Source organism: Phasianus colchicus, chromosome 1 (genome assembly GCF_987193195.1).
Source record: "Phasianus colchicus chromosome 1, bPhaCol1.hap1.1, whole genome shotgun sequence".
Lineage (NCBI taxonomy): Eukaryota > Metazoa > Chordata > Aves > Galliformes > Phasianidae > Phasianus > Phasianus colchicus.
This window is the reverse complement of record NC_143436.1, coordinates 4,449,352-4,467,302: the sequence shown is the minus strand read 5'-3', so window position 1 is coordinate 4,467,302 and position 17,951 is coordinate 4,449,352. Positions and strand designations below refer to the sequence as shown.

The 17,951-nt window shown below is 41.7% G+C and overlaps 1 protein-coding gene across 10 annotated transcripts in view; it reads right to left on the bottom strand.

Moving 5' to 3' along the window:
* Nucleotides 1-580: 580 nt before the first annotated feature.
* LOC116239616 (uncharacterized) overlaps nucleotides 581-17,951 on the bottom strand; it is a 92,984-nt gene continuing 75,613 nt past the window's right edge. For 8 of the 10 annotated variants that reach the window (XM_090134266.1, XM_090134226.1, XM_090134234.1 and 5 more), the window contains 2 exons: nucleotides 11,757-14,066; nucleotides 581-10,827 (listed from right to left, as the gene is read on the bottom strand). Coding sequence is in view for 4 of the 10 variants with exons in the window: in XM_090134210.1 (XP_089990336.1) it covers nucleotides 13,992-14,066 (75 nt within the window). In the remaining 6 variants the exon portion in view is untranslated. The remainder of the gene's footprint in view (nucleotides 10,828-11,756; nucleotides 14,067-17,951) is intronic. The other 2 variants (XM_090134213.1, XM_090134211.1) reach the window with 2 other exon arrangements.

Below are 17,951 nucleotides of genomic sequence, written 5' to 3'. Positions count from 1 at the left end.
ACAAGCCAGCTTCAGGAGATCCCTTTTTCCTCCCCTTCTTCCCATCTTTGTCCCAGCTTGGCCATGGGTCAGACTGGGGAAGTAGCAGTTTGGGTGGGAGTAACCATTCCTTCATTTAGAGACATAATTAATTTCTGCCAATTGGGTCATGTATCAAAGTTCAGCTTTCCTACTGTATTAAAGTAAACCCTCCTGGGAGAAATTCCTCCCTTTACATCAGCTTCATATCCATTACCAGCCCTCCTATGAAAACCAGATCCTCCTTGAGCCCACCAGCACATAAACAACCCACCTTGCTGCCTAGCGTCTTTCCTCTCTCTTGCCCCTTATTTTAGCCTTGACACCTTTTTTCTCCTCAGCAGCCTTCCCTTGGGTTTGCCCATTACATGATTTCACCCCAAGTGGGTGGTGAGCTCGCTTTCCCTACATGCAGTCTCTTCCCAGCGGCTCCTGGGACAACTGCCAGCTCCTCTCCACCCACAGCCTCTCTCATAAGAGTGAACCATGCAGCTCCTGCAACCTCCCGGCCTGAAGGAGACATTTCACATCTGGCTTGCTTGGGGAAGAGAAAGGGAAGCCAGAGTGTCCTTCGATGTGACTATGGGACGCATCAGTATCCTTGGCTGGGTGGCCCTGATGTAGCAGTGGGACCAGATGGATCCACAGATCCCTTCCAAACTCAGCCGGGCTGTGATTTTATGAATCTAGCTTAGGAATTAGCTTTTCAGATTCAATACCAAATGGAACTTGGCCTTTTAAAACCACTTACTCTCCTTTGCTTGGATTTAAGCTTTCTCTAAACCATTTGAGATGTGGCTGTATCAGCCCTTGCTAAACAGAAAATGGTCCCAAGAGCTCAGAGCCTGTGGAACTCAACACCACTCCAAGAAGTGGATTTGATTCAGATTTTGAAACCTTTGTTAAACTGAATAGAGCGCAGGATGAGTGTTCAGTGTCCTCAGGTTCTTCCTCCACTCTTCACTGTGATGTTCTGGGGTTCGAGTAAGAATCTTCTGACTATTTCTTCTCCCCATGCCGTATCTGTGCTGCCAACCCAGTTCTGATTTCAATGATTTATTCACTTTGCCCAGAATGCAGCACATAAGCACTTCACTTTTTAACTTGCTTTACCCAAATGTTTTCAGAGAACTGCTTCCTCAGATGCGTTTACATTTGGGAAATTAAAATCTAAGCAACAGCTCCACTAGGAATAAAAACATAATAAAAATTCCATGGTTGCCAGAAAACATCCCAATACAGTGACAAACATGGCGATGCTGTGGTACTGCTGATCATTCGTGGGATGGTTCATGTATCAATTATTCATAACTGTCTTAAAATGTCCAGGCTAATCTCAAGTAGAAAGCATTAGTTTTCATATTTAAATCAGTATTTTGCTCAGAAGTTCTCCAACTGGAATTCTGATTCGCACAATGGAATCTGCAAATCTCCTTGCACTAAAACAAGGCATTTTCCTTTAGCTGTGACTTTAGTTCTCCTGCAGTGCCTGAAGAGTTGTTATACAACAGTATATTTGATAGCCTATCATTATTTGATACTCTACCATTATTTCTGTGAATTTTCAGGTAAATTTAAATCTTCCCAGATGTGATTTCAGGCAGGTCCTGATCTGCAAGGAGCCTGGCACCTTTTGGTACACAATTCTATTGGTGCAAGGAATTTCTGGTAATGGCAAATTATATTGGAGGCCACTCATTCTTCTCATTTGTTCCACAGTAAAGATGAGCAATATTAAATAATAGTAATACCTAGCCAAAAAAATTCTGTGGTCCTCCAAAGGTTATTAAGAGACCAGGTAACTTGGCTGTGCTAACGGCTTTTAGAACAGGTAACCTGCTTTAGATATCAGGCTGCATGGACTGGGACCCCAACTGTGAGACATACAGGACCTGAGCTTTAATTCCTTTGGAAAATAAGGCCTGAACACATCTGTCCTCTGCAGCAATCAGATGAACACTGCTACCACCAAATACTCAACTTCAACTCAAATTCTTTCAATTCCAAGGCTTACCTCTCCTTTTTATGATAGTGAATCATGAAATCCAAGGCTCATCTCAGCTTTTTATGCCAACATCATTACAAAACTCTCCTGACACATGAAGAGAAACTGGCTTTATATACCTGGGAGCACAAGTGAAAAACACCAGTGCCCAAGTTACCTTTCCCTCAATTTTGCCAGTTGGAGGAAAGAGTGCAGCCATAGATGTATAATGCATATCAACTCCTGGCTATGTGACTGGTGTCAGCGCAGGAGTTTTGGTTTTTATGACAATGAGACTTTCCGTGAGAATTATAATCTCTTATGGAGGAATGGAAGCCCTCTGCCTAGAAGATGCAAGTGAATCTCTGGCAACAGGCTGGTTAATATAGTCCTTAGCTGCCTTTCAGTCACCTCACAGATGTGTACAGCTACAGAGATTCTTCTTGCATTCTCCTGGGGAAACCTGTATCCTCTCTTCCCTTTTCTTCTCCAAAGTGTGCCTATATCAACACATGCAGCACAGGGAATAAAATGGAAGAACTAGAGATCAGTGCGTGTAATACAGGCCACCCGATGAGGAGGAGGAAGGTGACGGTCTGTGTGATTCTATGAGGCCTTCTACAAACAGCTGGAAGTAGCCTCATCAGAGGCATCAGCTTTCATGGAGGACTTCAATCACCAGTGTCTGCTGTAAAAGTAAAGCTGCCAGGCACACACAGTCCAGGAGGTAAGAAGTAGGACTGCAACACTGGACTTCAGGAGAGCCAACTCTGAAATCCTCTAGGATGTACTTGGAGATACCCTACAGATTAGAGCATTGGAAGGTAAAGGGGCCCAGGAGTCAATTAACATTCAAGCAGCACTTTCTCCAAGCTCAAGTGCATTCTTATGAGTAAGAAATCAGGTAAAAGTAGCAGGAGACCTGCATGGATGAACAGGTCAAAACTCAAATGGAAGAGATGATCCCATCAGAGATTCCCTAGGCAAACTCGACACACACAGATCTATGGGCATGTACCGATGAGCACAGAGGGGGCAGGCAGAAGTGACTGCTGGAACTATTATCTATGAAAAGATATGGAGAAGTGCATGAAGACTGGAGGACAACCAATGTCACACCAGTCTTCAGAAATGGCAGGAAGGATGAAGCTGGGAAACTCTGGGTCAGTCAACCTCACCTTGAGCCCTGAGAAAATGGTGGAATAACTTTACCTTGCAGATTATCTCCAAGCAAGTGAAAGAAATGAATGTGATAAAGAGCAGTCCTTATAAGTTCCCCATGGGGAAACTGTGCTTAACCAACCTGGTAGCCTTCATAAGTGTCACAACTGGCAGTGGATCTTGTCTACCTTGACTCCCGCAAGACTTCTGAATAACTGCCACAACATCCTCGGAGGTAAGCTTAGTAAGTGTGGCACAAACAAACTGACAGGAAGGTGGACTGAGAACTGACTGAAAAGCAGAGCTCAGAAGGTTCTGATAAGCAGCACAAAGTCTTGTTGGAGGCCTGCAGTTAACAGCATTTCCCGGGGACTGGAACTGGATCTGGTTTTGTTCAACATCTTCATCAATGAGCTAGATGAAAGGAAAGAGTGCACCCTCAGAAAATTTACTGATGATACAAAGCTGGGAGGAGCAGCTGACACACCAGAAGACTGTACAGGCTGAGAACCGGGCAAAGTGCAGAGTTTTGCACCTGGGGAGGAATAACTGCATGCATCAGTACAAGGTAGAGGCCGATCTGCTGGAAAGGAGCTCTGCAGAGAAGAACCTGAGTGTCCTGGTGTATAACAGGTTCCCCATGAGTCAACAGAGTGCCTCTATGGCCAAGAAAGCCAAAGGTATTATGGGTTGCATTCAAAAGAGCGTGGCCAGCAGAGCAAGGGATGTTCTCCTTCCCTTCTACTCTGTTTGAGGGAGGCCATCTCTAGAATACTTTATCCAGCTCTGGACTCCTCAGTTCAAGAAAGACAGAGAAGAGAGTCCAGCTGAGTGCTACAAAGATGGTAAGGGTCTGGAGGAGCATCTCTCTTATGAGGGAAGTCTGAGACCTGGCATTCTTCAGTCTAGAGAAGACTGAGAGGGAATCTAATCAGCATTTCTAAAGGGCAGATGTCAAAAGGATGTGGCCAGGCTCTTTCTGGTGGTGCCAAAAGACAGCATAAGGGGCAAAAGGCACAAACTGGAACACAAGAGTTCCATACAAACATGAGGAAATCTTTATTTTGAGGGTAACAGAGCACTGGAACAGGATGCCCAGAGAGGCTACGGAGTAACTTCTGAGCAATCCACTGTATTTACTGGTGATATCTAGTTACGTCCTCACGCCTGGTTAACAGCTGAGACAGAAGTGGATAACTAATCCAGGTGTTATGTCTGGAATCCCAAATCTCTGAACCTTCTCAGGGGAGAACATCTTTGTATCTGGTGGGTAGCACTGCAGAGCAGAAGCCATCTGTTAGATGAACTCCGATAATAGGACAGGTAGGCAAGCACACAAGCAACCAAAAATTGCTTCATTATCCTCTCTGGACATGATTTACCGGAAAAGATATCTAGAAATTGTAACTCCATTTTTGCTAGTGTTACCAAAATGAGAATTTGCTCTCCTGGCATATTCAATTTGCTAAGCTTTAATACTGCGTTTTACAGCACAAGAAACAATCTCTGCTGTTCCATACTTAGTGAACATCCCAGCTGGAATCACCCTGCAGCAAAACCCACGCTACCTGCATTTCTTCTGCTTGTATCCCTGAAGCCCATTACTACACTGGAAACATGCACTAAGGACATGACAGCTGCCTCAACACAGGTTATTTTAGCTATGAAGTCTCAAGCTGCTTTGAAAGACTTGGGAACAATCTATCAGAATATACAGTTTTGTCTTATTTTCTACTCTCCCCTCTGATAAGCATTTTATGCCTGCATGCTTCACCAAGCAAGTTTCCTTTAAGTGTAAAAACTTTGTCATTTTCAGACCTCACCTTGGCGAGCACATTACAAGCCACTAAACTCTGAACACCTTTAACTCCTTGTTGATGGACTCTGCACAAGAAATAATTTAAACAAAGGTCTGTATGGGAGCTACTTCTGCGCCAAACAGACTCAAAACATACTGATTCCTTGTAATCCACGCTTCAGGGCTGCAGTATTTTTTTTTTTTCCTGTATCATTTATAAGCTCTGTAAGAACATCTGCTGAACTCCCAAAACCATGTATGTAGGCACGTGTCAGCTCTTGGCATCACAGAGCAAAAGATATGCCACTAGCTGTTCGACACCCTCGGTATTTTAATTGTTTTTATGGTAACTTGAGGGCTAACTAAACACAGCACTACCCACTGCTGAGAGTTTAAACAAGACAAATCATGGGAGTGGATTTCACAAAAGGACTGAAGCAAGAGACCAGAAAGAGGCCGTGTACCTTCCACACTGAGCCTCTTTTAGGTTGTGATGACTTGATGCCTTCTTAGTTAAACAAACAAACACAAGGGAAGGCGAAGGGTGAATGTGCTGCTCCCAACAAGTTACCAGCTTACAAATGTTTCTGAATCCTCAACAGCTGCTCCACTTGTTTGCAGTCTACAGCTGCTACTTTGCAGTTTCCCCATAGAAAAGAACCAGGAAAGGCAAGGTACTCCTGCTTTAAGCAGTTAATCTAGGAAAACATCCCCTGCTAGAGGGATGTACTGCAGTCTGTGTTACTACCTCCCAGAGAGTATGATACTCTGGTTGAGGAATGCTTTTCAGAAATTATCTTCACGGCTAATGAGCTCCTTCTGCAACTGAAGATATGACCCACAGTCAGACTCTGCATCTCTGGCCAGTTCTGCTTCCCTGAAGAGCACAATTCTTGGAGAAAACTTCAGTAAGTAACATCCTTGGGAAGATGACTCAGTTTTGTGGCTTATGCTGTTAGCAGTGTAAGAGTGGAGAAGGCAAAAAGCTCTTAGGTTAGCAATGAAATCTTGCACAAGATCTGTCTTTCAGAATGTCCAGAGTGCACTAACTGAAGACTGGAAAGGTTCCTGCTGCTGACTTTTTATTTCCTTATACCCCCTGGCTAGATCATTAAACCAACAGTGTTTCTCAGCATGTATTTTCTTGATCTTGAGTCCATACTGATAATTCCCACTGGAAAAACAATCTCCCTTTATCTTCACATTGAGCACTGTTTGACTTTCCAGAGCATTCTGAATATAATTTTTACAGTCCTTTTTTTTCAGTCCTAGGTAACAGCATTAAAGATTCTCTTTGGAGTCTCTTGTATAAAATTCACAAGGAGCAATTCCCCAATCACTATAACCGATTTCAAATGGTGCTAGAAAATATTATTGACTCTGAACACCAAAAGAAATCAGTCATCCTCTAAAGGGGTTACTGAGATCTGCAAGGATGAAGAGTTAGGTACTAAACAGTGTTTTACATTGGAGGATCCCCACATACTTGAAAACATTCATTAGTTACCACTGTGGCATTATTCCCTAGAAGAACAGTTGAAACACTTCAGACAAAGATTTAGAAGATGAAAACTTTCAAAATCTTTAGTTACATACTCCTTTGGAATTGTACAGAGTAGCTTCAGACAATGTGACTACTATGTTTGGTTCAGTTTTCACAGATACTGATGCTGGTTATTTCCATTGACTACACCTAGCACGTTAAGCTACCAACTTGTAACCTGAACGCTGAAAGACCTAAAAAATAAACAAACACATTCAAATCTGTCAAGCATACCACATCAAAATGCAACCATGCAGCATCTGGATGTGGACAGCATCCAGAACTTTCAGTGTAATGTATGATACACACACTGTATGTATAGACACTTACAGAGGCAGTAAAGAACTAAAACCCAAAAAGGCATCCACAACGGGCTGAAAGCAGAGCAAATGAGGCTCCCTTCCTCATTTCTCGCCATACCGTAAGAATGTAATTCAACAGGGGCAGTTTTAACATCAGTGTCTTCAACGCTGTGTTACAATTCCATATTATGCTTTTCTGCAATGTTTATGTCTCGTAAGTCCTTCTCTGTTTCCAAGTTCTGGTTGACCACCTACAAATACTATAAACATGCTCGTGGCCAGCACCATTACAACAGAATTTCTGCCTTTGAAATCACATATTGCACTGCTCTCCCAAGGGCTGTCTGAGCCATGCACTCTGAGGTCACAGCCTACTTAAGGAGTCTGTCCAGTGGTGAAGCTAAGTCTAGCAACAGAAGCACACAAAGATCTTGACCTTCTTCTCCACCAGTGTTTCCGAGGATCCATTTCACTGACGAACACAGCAGGCATTCTTCCTCCAAGAACACTGATTTCAAATGGTGCTAGACAATAAATAGTTAAATCTAAACCACCATATGAAACCAGCTTCCTGAGGGAGCTTGTTTCTAGCCAAGATCTTATTCCTGTAACAATAAATCAGAAGAATATCTATCCATGGTGGTTTTTTCCATCTTTGTTTTTTCCTATTAAATAATCAATGCTTTTTTCTTACTTCCTGATTCTGCTTTGAGTCACTGAATGCTCATTTGTTTTCTATTACAGCGCTACCAACAGAAACAAAACTGCTTACAGCACTATTACCCTGAAGAATGTTGTTAATCCAGATTACAACACATACCAGGGTTTACCGAAGGAAGAAGGACCCTCATCCTACTTTCAGAACTGCCGTCGTCCTCGCACAGTGTCTGCCAAGGTCTCCCCACAGCACAGAGATCACCGAGGACGTCAGTAAGAGAAGCACTGCTGCAAACTCCCTCTAGTGACAGCAAAACACCATGCGAAATGCCTCCTGCTAAATGCTGAAACATATTATTTTTAGCAGCAGTAGCAGAAATAACAGCGTGTGAAACAGTCAGTGTATCAGTCCCTACATGCTGACTGGTCCCAAAGATGGACCAGTCCCACCGTTTGTGGGTATTTGTAACACTAGAGGTGTGTGCCCAAAGCTAAAGTAAGGGCTGCATTAATTAACTGCTCAGTGCTGGCACTTACCACCTGGTTCCACCACAATTTCTAGGAAGTCTGACACAAGGATTTTTCTTGGAACTCTATTACTCAAGTGTGTTTTAAACCATTTAATCTTTTCAAACAGATGTATTTTTTATAACCTGTCTTCAACGTCTCATCTCAGCTGGCAGAACAAACAAACCCAAGTCGCGTCTACGGAATCGAGTCAAACAACTCCCAGTGTTTGCACAGATGAGGCACAGCCACGCTCACAGTGACATTCTGCGAAGCACTCCATAGGCACATCACAGAGCTTCAGCGAGAACAAATTACCCGAAGCAACAGCAGCACAACAGCACAGCGTGTTCTGATGACAGAAGGCAACCGCTGTGCCCCGTGTGGCTGTAAAATAACACTGTTCTGGCGGGTGCAAGAAATGCTGATGCTTTAACGCTGTGGACAGGACTGAACAATTTCCTCAAGGCATGAAAAAGCCTCAAACTTTGCCCTGCTGCAGTATAATTCAAGAAGTTAAGGACTGTACTTGTTCCCTTCTGCAGTGTCATACCTGCACATTCTGTGCCTGCTGCTGGCAGCTCTGTGCAAGCTGACTTCAGCCGATTACAAACATCACCCGAGATGAACCCATCCGCGGTCTCTTGAGGACAGCCAAGTAGTGTTAAAATTGTTCTCTTCAGGCAGCAGGAAATCATGTCAGAAATGTAATTAATTACATCTATTTCCACGCGTTAATTACCTCCAGAGGTGTGTAACTCTTCATTTACCACAGTCACAAGCTAAACAACTAGCTGAGCCTAGAAACTGAGCTTCTATATGGCTGAAGATGGAAGAGAGGAATCTCAAATGAGCACAGACAGTTCCCAGGGAATATCTGTCAGCAGGACAGCTTAAGCACTCCCCTCCCAGAAAATCTTCAACAAATTTGGCATCAATCTGTGAGACAAGGAAGGCAATAAAGCTTCACAACTGTTATCTTCCCTGGTCAGAGGGAAGTTACATGTGCCATGTATAAGGGATTTGCAGTTGAGGTTCAGCATGTGTGTATCTGCATTTATTGCTACTCCTACAATGGGTGCAGACCATGTTGTCTCAGTAAGACCAACCAAAGGACTGACTCTTCCACTGAACACATCAGTACTTTTGAAGAAAGCATCTTTCAAAACATGTAAGAACTCTGTGCATTTCCAGAGTACAGACAGTGAGACACTCTTGCATTAGGGCTGTGAACTGTACTTCTAAACTAGAAAAACAAATTAACTACTGATAGAGAACTATGCTACTTCTCCAAGATGCCTCCTAATTAGATCCTTCAGCTATTAGACCCTTTACATTTTTAATGAATCTTTAGATCTTGGACTTCTGTCCCTTCCAGATTTGCCAGCAGTAATTTCTTTGTTTAACTGGAGAGGAAGAGGAGGAGCAGAGGAGACAGCACCTTCACGCTGATGATTCTACTTAGTAGAAAAGCAGGAACTTGGGAAATATAGAGAGCAAACTCAGAGTTAATAGACTTAAATAAGAACTAGAAATGGACAAGCTTCCTATTTCATTGTTTCTGTAGTTACAAATTAACACTATTCTGTATCCTTTCAGAGGAAATAAAGCATCACCAGTTGATCTTCAATATTACAGAATTCACAAGGTCTTATCCGACATCAGTGAGATTACTTACACAAGTGAAGCTACGCCAGAGATTAAACCACTGCAAGTTTGGAGTTTTCTCTGGTTTTGTTTTGCTGTTGAATAATTCTAGTGACTTATGAGTGATTTAGCTGCAGCCAAAGGCTTACCAGGTCTTTCAGTATATTGCTTCCTTTCCATGTTCTGCCATCACAGGAGCTGCCTAAGTGGACTTTGTTAAAGCTTTTACCTATGACAATTTTATGATCCATCCATGACAGGCTGCAAGACCGAGTCAGCCTACAATTCGGAGACAATAGCCTTCAAGTTACTTATGTCTGACAAATTGTTCAACTTACTGTAACTTTTCAAATTCCTTTTTTTAATAAAATGTGAAGCCAAGAGAAGATGACAGATTGATAACTTTGCAGAAAGCCTCTGTTAACAGAGTGGCTATTGCATGGGAAGCAACAGTGTGAACTTCCTACTCAACACTTGGCCACGTATCTCACTTACGAGCTGCTGCAGATATCCCACGGCAGTAAGACTGAGGAACTATAAAGGAATTCTTTGCCAGCTTAAAAAACAATTAACACTTACAGCAGTGAGGAAGAGAAGAACTGCCTACCAAGACAGTAATTGAGACTCTGAAGTCAGCTACAGATGTCTTTAAAGGGTTTTTCCCCAGTAATTTTCAATGAGAACTTAAACCACTGCTATTGGTGAAAAGCTGTTTCATCTTTTATTTTTCTGCACCATAAATCCCCCAGCGTTTTCACCACCAGACTAACGAATTCCAACTATCAAGAGAGCTCATCCGCTATGTAATTTGTCTTTTTTTGTTCCCTTCATAAAACAAGCAGGAGAAATGTTTCTAATTTGCAAGGCTGAATAAATACCTACTGTGTTTGCCAAGACTTTATTGACATCCACTGGCTGTCCACAAAGCTGACTTATTTCTCAGATAGATGTTTTATCACAAGCAAAAAAAAAATTCCAAACAACAAAAACCCCCAAGATATTAATCCTTAAAAACAAACAAACAAATGAACAGTTCAATAAATATTTCTATACCCAGTGAAACCCGTCCAACTGGGATACAGTACCAGAGCAGGTTTTTGCTGACAGCAAGATCACTTAACATTGGGACATCCTCCAGTGCTTGCTGTGTCTCTGATGCTGCAGTTCATGTCACCTCCAGTTGTACTGATGCAGCTGTCCTTGGGCCACGCTGTAAACAAAACCATTCACATGACTCTGATTCAAAGAGAAAAAAAAAAGCATTTATTTGCATTTCTTTTCCTTACTAAGGTATTTTCAGAGTCCTGGGTTTTCACATGGTGAGGAAAGAGATGGCACCGCATTGCTGCTGAGCTGGAAATGAGCGGATGGGAGTAGGCAGAAACTTATTAAGCTGGCGCTAGCTAGAGACATGAACTGTGGAATTACACCTTGGATAACATCAAATCCCATCTCCCTTGCTCAGCTGGTCACAAGAAACAGAGATGAGAGTTTCAGTCTGCAATGAAATACTTCTTGAACTTACAGACAAAAATCAATACATCAAACTTTGAGATTCTTACTAAAGTTTTACTAGGTCTTCATAAAATGCCCAGCTTTCACTGCTGGCCTGCTGCCTAAACTTTTCCCTAGTGTTTTTTTTTTTTTTTTTTTTGCTGAGTAATTTTGTTATCTTAGAACTGGCAATGTGAAAGAAACAACCTAAGCTTCTACAGCTGTGATTTAATGACTACAAGGTCTGTGCTAGCTTGACATAAACAGGTAACAAGAAAAATTGTTTAGTCACTTGGGGAAGGAAATTAATGACATGACAAATCATTACTGTTAAGATTTCCTACACTGATGACAATACTTTGCATACCTCACTTTCCTTCCTGTCCTTTGTTTAGCTCTAATGAAAAAATTCACCAAGCAAGCAATTGAGGGAATTTCCTTTGGAATGGGCGAACAGCCCTTGAATAAAGACCAGTATTACCCACTAAGCAAACATCCAATTCATTTGTTCTGAATGCATAATATGCTTATGTTTTTCATTTTCGAAGCTTCTCAAAGCTTCTAACAGGAAAGGTCTGATGGCTAATGCTGCAAAATATTTACAAGTACCACCTGATGCCAAGGAGGGACACAGATGTGCTATACCTTAGGAAAAAAACAGCTTCTACCATGTCCAATTGTCTTTTTTTCTGAGCAATCCATTATGAACAAGAAAGGGTTGTCCTCAATCTGGAAAAAAAAAATAAAATGTCAGAAGCTGTTTGTGTTGCTCTTGAAATAGACAATTGAAAATGTAACCTCATAATCATTCTTCTCTTCCTCCAGACTCCTCAACAGGCTTTGAGCCCATTTCTCAAGGTCTGAACTTCGAGTGCTTTTACAGTCAAATCAATAAAACAGGCAACCAAAGTTTACTACTAAACTTAGAAAACAGACACTGTGTTCCCTGTCAAATGAGTCACTTTGGACTAGAGATCCAAAAATTACTGAATGATAAAAGTAAGATTTAACTCATTTGTTTTACTTTGAGGCACTGAATCCCTGGCAGTGGCATAGCCCCATACTAGGGTAAATAATTCCTTGCAGAAGAAGGACCTGTAAATAGTAGGAGCAGGAGAATCACCTACTGAATGAAGCAATCTCCTTGCTATGCAAGTCTCTGAAACCTCTTCATATTTTTGGGATTATTAGGGAAAAAGAAATCCTAAAAATACAAAAGCAAGCTTATCAAGCTGGGAAAAATACAGTGAGATGCTCATGTGACAAAAACTATAGTATATGAATTATGCATTACTAAAAATTACTGTAAAAGAACTGACTTCAATTCTTACAGGGGGAGAGAGATTTCTGTGCACTCAAATTCAAGCACAACCAGTACTCACTGCTCTGCAAGGAATGATAAGCAGATCTATATGAATATTACCATCACGCTTCTTTTTTGCAGTACTTGTGAGAATGTGAGGCAGAGAACAGTGAAACAGTCTGTCTAACTCCTTGGAATCAGCCATCCCCCAACTCAGAAAGAGCTACTGAAACAGGAAGGGAACAGGAGTAGCCAGGCTTCTGTCTCTCACTCCACTATTTCTGCCCATGTTCCCATCCTGTGCCCATCAGCACAGCAGCTGACTGCTGCTCTGTTGAACAGCAATCTTTGGGGCAGCAGAGAGGTGTGCAATCTTTTTTTTTTTTGGAGGGCATCATAGCTTTCTGGACAGAAGTGTCACATGCTGCGCTTTAGAAATTGTACAGGAAGATCAATGACTAACTTAATTCCCTATTTTTTAAGGTGTGTTAGAAGTACATTACCATTCGCAGCAAAACCCACTGTTTCTTCCTGATGTCTTTTTACTCTAAAAACATCATTTTTTTCATTCCCACTGCTGTTTTACATACACTGTAGTTTCTTACTGGGAACAGGGAGGAAACCAATAATCACTACGAAAATAAAACAGTTCTTCAGTTTAAAATATTTCCTCTGACTTACATCTTTTGGAATCTGAAGAGCAATGATCTTATTTAGAAACCACCCCAGCAAAGTCTCCGTTACGTAAGATCCAAGGGAAGTGCTAATCCTAATGCTAAGCAGAAATGGTCCTGTCACGAAGCACTCAAAAACTACACCTACTGTCTACATTCTTGTGCTTTGCATTGTACCACATCCACTCATGCCTCTACAAAGGGAGCTCTCCAAATGAGGCGCTCGTAACTTTTTCTCCCCTCTGCATATCTTCAGTACTGGATTTACTTACACTGCTACATAAAAAAATCTTGCTAACTTGCCTGTCAGAGAAAGAAAGGTGATCTGGAAATAATTCCTCTTAGGTATGACTCAAAAGTAACAATGAACACACACAAAAGTGTTTATTTCTCTGTATTTTTTCTGGTATTACACAGCCTTCAATCATGACTATTTTGAAAGATTCTCTGATAACTGGAGAGCAAGTAAAATAAAACTAGCAGAAAGAAAGAAGATAGCAAATAACAGGGATAAGAAATCAAATCAGACCCAAACGTGATTATTTTTAATCCCAAATGCATCCCCATACCTGATAAACAGGCTGCAAAAGATCTTCTATCTGAAGATTCAAGTATTCCTGACTCCTCCTATGAGGAGTGACATTGCAAAAAACACAAAAGCCAAACCAGAAATATTTTCAGAACAAAACAAACCACCTTTGAATCTCTCTTCTGTCATGTTTAAGAAGAAAAAAATTCATTTTTTCAAGATGCCTACTTCCTACATACCAGGCTGCACAGTGAGAACCACAATACATGCCAGATATATTTGTCCACATATTTCTCAGCAGGAAACACATCCCGTGTAGAGAATGTATTCCATCAACTTACTGGAATGGGGATTATTTACCTTACCGTTTGTACTCATTTAAAAGTAGGTTTTCCATCAAAAACATGTTCTTTCTTTGGCATAGGGAAGGCACTTGCAGAGATCAGCACCTGGAATTCATAAAAGCATTTATTTAAGTGTATGTTTGCATTTTCATTACAAAAGTATCTCCTTACAAAAGCAGAGGAAAAGTCACATGGCTATCACACATTTTTACCAGTTCCCTTCCATCTCAGATTACCACATTCTATTGCAGATTAAGAAAGTGGTACACATAAATAGGAGCTGCTGTCACTTCCCATCACTCCAGGAACCGCCCCTCTCTTTGACCAACAGAATAAACAGAGCCACCCAGTGGTTTTATGTACATGTATTCATATATTCAAAAAAACTCATATGAGAAGTTATATCTATACATAACCTCTTCTTTTCTGCACCTGTTATTGTAGATCAAGGAACACGACCTTATCAAACAGTTTTTCTTCTGGCTCTGAAGTGAGAGGGTCGACAGGTGTACCTGAAGATTTTAGGGACAGATGACTGGCTCATATGTTATGTTAGAGACTGGAAAAGTCATAGAATCATAGAATGGCCTGGGTTGGAAAGGACCACAATGATCATCTAGTTTCAACCCCCCTGCTATGTGCAGGGTCACCAACCACCAGACCAGGCTGCCCAGAGCCACATCCAGCCTGAGCCAGGAGATGAGAGCCATCTTCAACACACATGCAGCAAAGATGAAGGATTCCCCATCACCTGGCACTAGCACTGGCAGCACTGAAATTATTACATCCCCTGGACCACGTGCAATTTTGAGCATTTACTGTTCCTCATTCCTGAACCTCTTCAAAATGCTCAGTTCACGCATTTGACTGCTGTTACAGGACAAAATACATCTCTAGGATAAAAACAGGCAATGTGCTTCAATAATGAACACTGATGCCGGTACACGCCACAGAAAATTACAGAACTAATTATAGAACCACAGCATAAAGCTCAACATATTAAATAGAGCCAAACAAGAGATGTGAAAAAGTGAAAAAGTGCTGGATTTTGAAACTAATTTTGTTTTGCAGAGTGTTCTTTGCTTTAACCGTACTAGGAAAATATGTTCCTATCTACCTGAAGAACAGAACATACATGTATCTATTTTGCTGCAACTTGCTTTTCATAGAATCATAGCATCATTAAGGTTGGAAATTATTTCTAAGCTCATCCAGTCCAACCGTCAACCCATCCCCATCATGCTCACTAAACCATGCAACTCAGTGCCATGTTTCCCCTTTTCTTCAACACTCCCAGGGAAAGTGACTCCACCACCTCTGTGGGCAGCCTGTGCCAATATCTCACCACTCTTTTTGAGTTTTTCCCTAACATCCAATCTTTTGATTGTATTAGTCTCTTCTTTGTATCCAGCTCCACATTTCCAAGCTACAAATAAGGTCAGCAAATTGTCTATTCAGCATCAAAACAAAGCAGGCTGATGTTTCTGGTCTTATTTTCTCTGGGACCTGAGAAACTCAGGTTGAGCACACGATAAAGCTATTTCATTACAGAGATGTTAAGGTTCCCTATGGTTTCCAGGGGAAGCACTGTAAAACTGCTGTAGCAGGGCAGAGTCCTGATGATGGACCAACATACATCAATCTGAGAGTTTCATAGAGATCAGAATCAAAGCAGTCTGTTTTCTGTTTTAGTGTCTGAGATAAGGAAGAGTAAAGAGATATCAAAAGAAAAGAAAGCATAAGGAATAATCAGACAATAAAATCTCCCACGTAGGCAGATTAGCAGCTTGATGGCCTATCGACTCCAGGCATCATAGGAAGGTACAAACTTAAAATTGAGGTACTTCTGTGGCATTTACAAGAAGGCCTGCACGGGAGAAAGCTCCTTTCTGTTGAAATGACACTGAGCTGCAGCTGACCACTATCAGTTCAGATGTGTGAAAGTCAGGGAAACATCTCAGGAGACAGATGAAATGATGCACACCCCTCTGCACCTGCAACCTCACTGCAGCAGTAGCCAAATACATGCTAAGGAAGAAAACTTCCAAGAGAGACACAGAATGTGTACAGAGAGGACATTGCTGAGTGGAAGACCTTCTGATGAATGCATTAAGAATATGATTAGCAGAGATCACAGAAATTAAGGACGCTGTGTCAAGATAAAAATTCAACCTGGACGATGTACTGAATGTTTCCCCAGGGAAAAGAAGATAAAGATGAAGAATTAGTGCTAAGAAAAAGTGACTACAGACTTTGAAGTTTCAAATGGATTCAGGATACAAAAGCTAGCCTAGAAGTGGTCTTTAACAAATGGTTCAACATAACGCTTGTAGAAATGTGGCTACTAAGGAACAATAAACAGTGACAAAACAATCAAAACAATCCTGCTGACTTACTGAAGAAGAGTTAGGTCTTCATTTGAACTCTCCTATCTACAATAGAGAGATAGTTAAATCAATTAATCAATGACTAAATGAGCTCACTTACTTCATGGTATGGCTTTCATTGAGTCTGATCTGTTAATAGGCATCCTAATATCAATTTGTAATAATTTGCAAATTCAATTTAATTTCTTAGACACGATGAGAAAAGGGGAATTGTCACAGAGAACGGAACTGCACTAAAGACACAGAACTCACTGAATTAATGCATAACATAAATAGCAGTAAGCATCTGTCAGCAAGGCCCACTCCCTGCTCAGCAATGCTGACCATTCTGCATTCACTGTGCAGTGGTTAGAACAGGTTTGACATGACATATGCAGCTGCCAGCCCACAATGGTGTCCCCAAGGCACTGCCTTGCAGCTGGACTGGGTTTTCACAATGTATTCCCCTTTCAGCCCCTTGCAAATAATTTCATCAAGAGATTCCTTTTGCACAGAATTACTTTGGATTTCTTTGTGGTTTTAATACTGGCCAAGTAAATTCATTCTAAATTATCCCCACAATTGTCTACTGTAACAACTGTGAAGGTTAAAAGGATGTAACAGTTGAAGTGATGACTGGGGTAAGTAAGTATGTGCTGTGTAACGTCAGCTGCAGAAAAGGACCTGGCAAAGTAAGATATAAGAAAAAAAGGGAAAAAAAGAGAAGGCAGTCTTCAGAAGGAAAATCTGATAGGGATAAGAACGTGGTACGCACATAGATATGCATACAAACTCCAAGTGTAGAGCAGGTGACAGGAGGACAACTTGGCATGGTGCAGGGCTGTGCTACCAGACTGTGCAAAGTGCCCACATTCCGGAGCAAACACAGAACAGCATCCTCCAGAGGCATGGTCTGCCTCTCAGCAATGCTGACTGTTCTAGCAGCTTCCTTTCAGCATGGAGAGAAAACAGGGAAGGAGACACAATCAGCAGAGAAGGGAAATCAGGCGAACAATGATAACATTAGTAGACTATATTAAGCCCTCTTTAATGGTAAAATTAAGTTAGGTTTCTATCAGCAGCAAGCCAAATTTTTTTTTTTTTTTTTTTTAACTGGTGCACAATACATGTGACTTGAGCTTCAGGAAGCCTACTGTCTTTCTGCTTAACGAGTGACAGCACAGAGCAGCATGACATGACTGTCTGCGCAGACGGCTGCGTGGCGAGCACCCCTCTCCACCAGGCAGGGTGCCAGACATGCGGCCTGTCACCATGCCACCAGCCAGTCCTCTCCCCCCCCTGCTCCCACTGCAGGCTAAGGGATGTAAAGGGAGAAACAATGAGTTAAGTGTCAGGTTTTTTTTTTCATTCTGCCTAAATTTTGGCATGATGGAGAAGCATGGAGTGATCAAACTCAAGTAGTTGCTTTGGTGTCAATGTACGACCTTAGAGCCTAGAGTGACTTGCTGCTTACAATTAAAGGTGTCCCATTTGGAGTGATTCTCATCTAGACTCACCTGCAACCCACATTTAGGTAAAAAAAAAAAAAACAACACAAAACAAACCATCAGCATGAACATCAGGCAAGTCCCCTGAAAGAGCCTGGAACCCATCACTCAGGTTG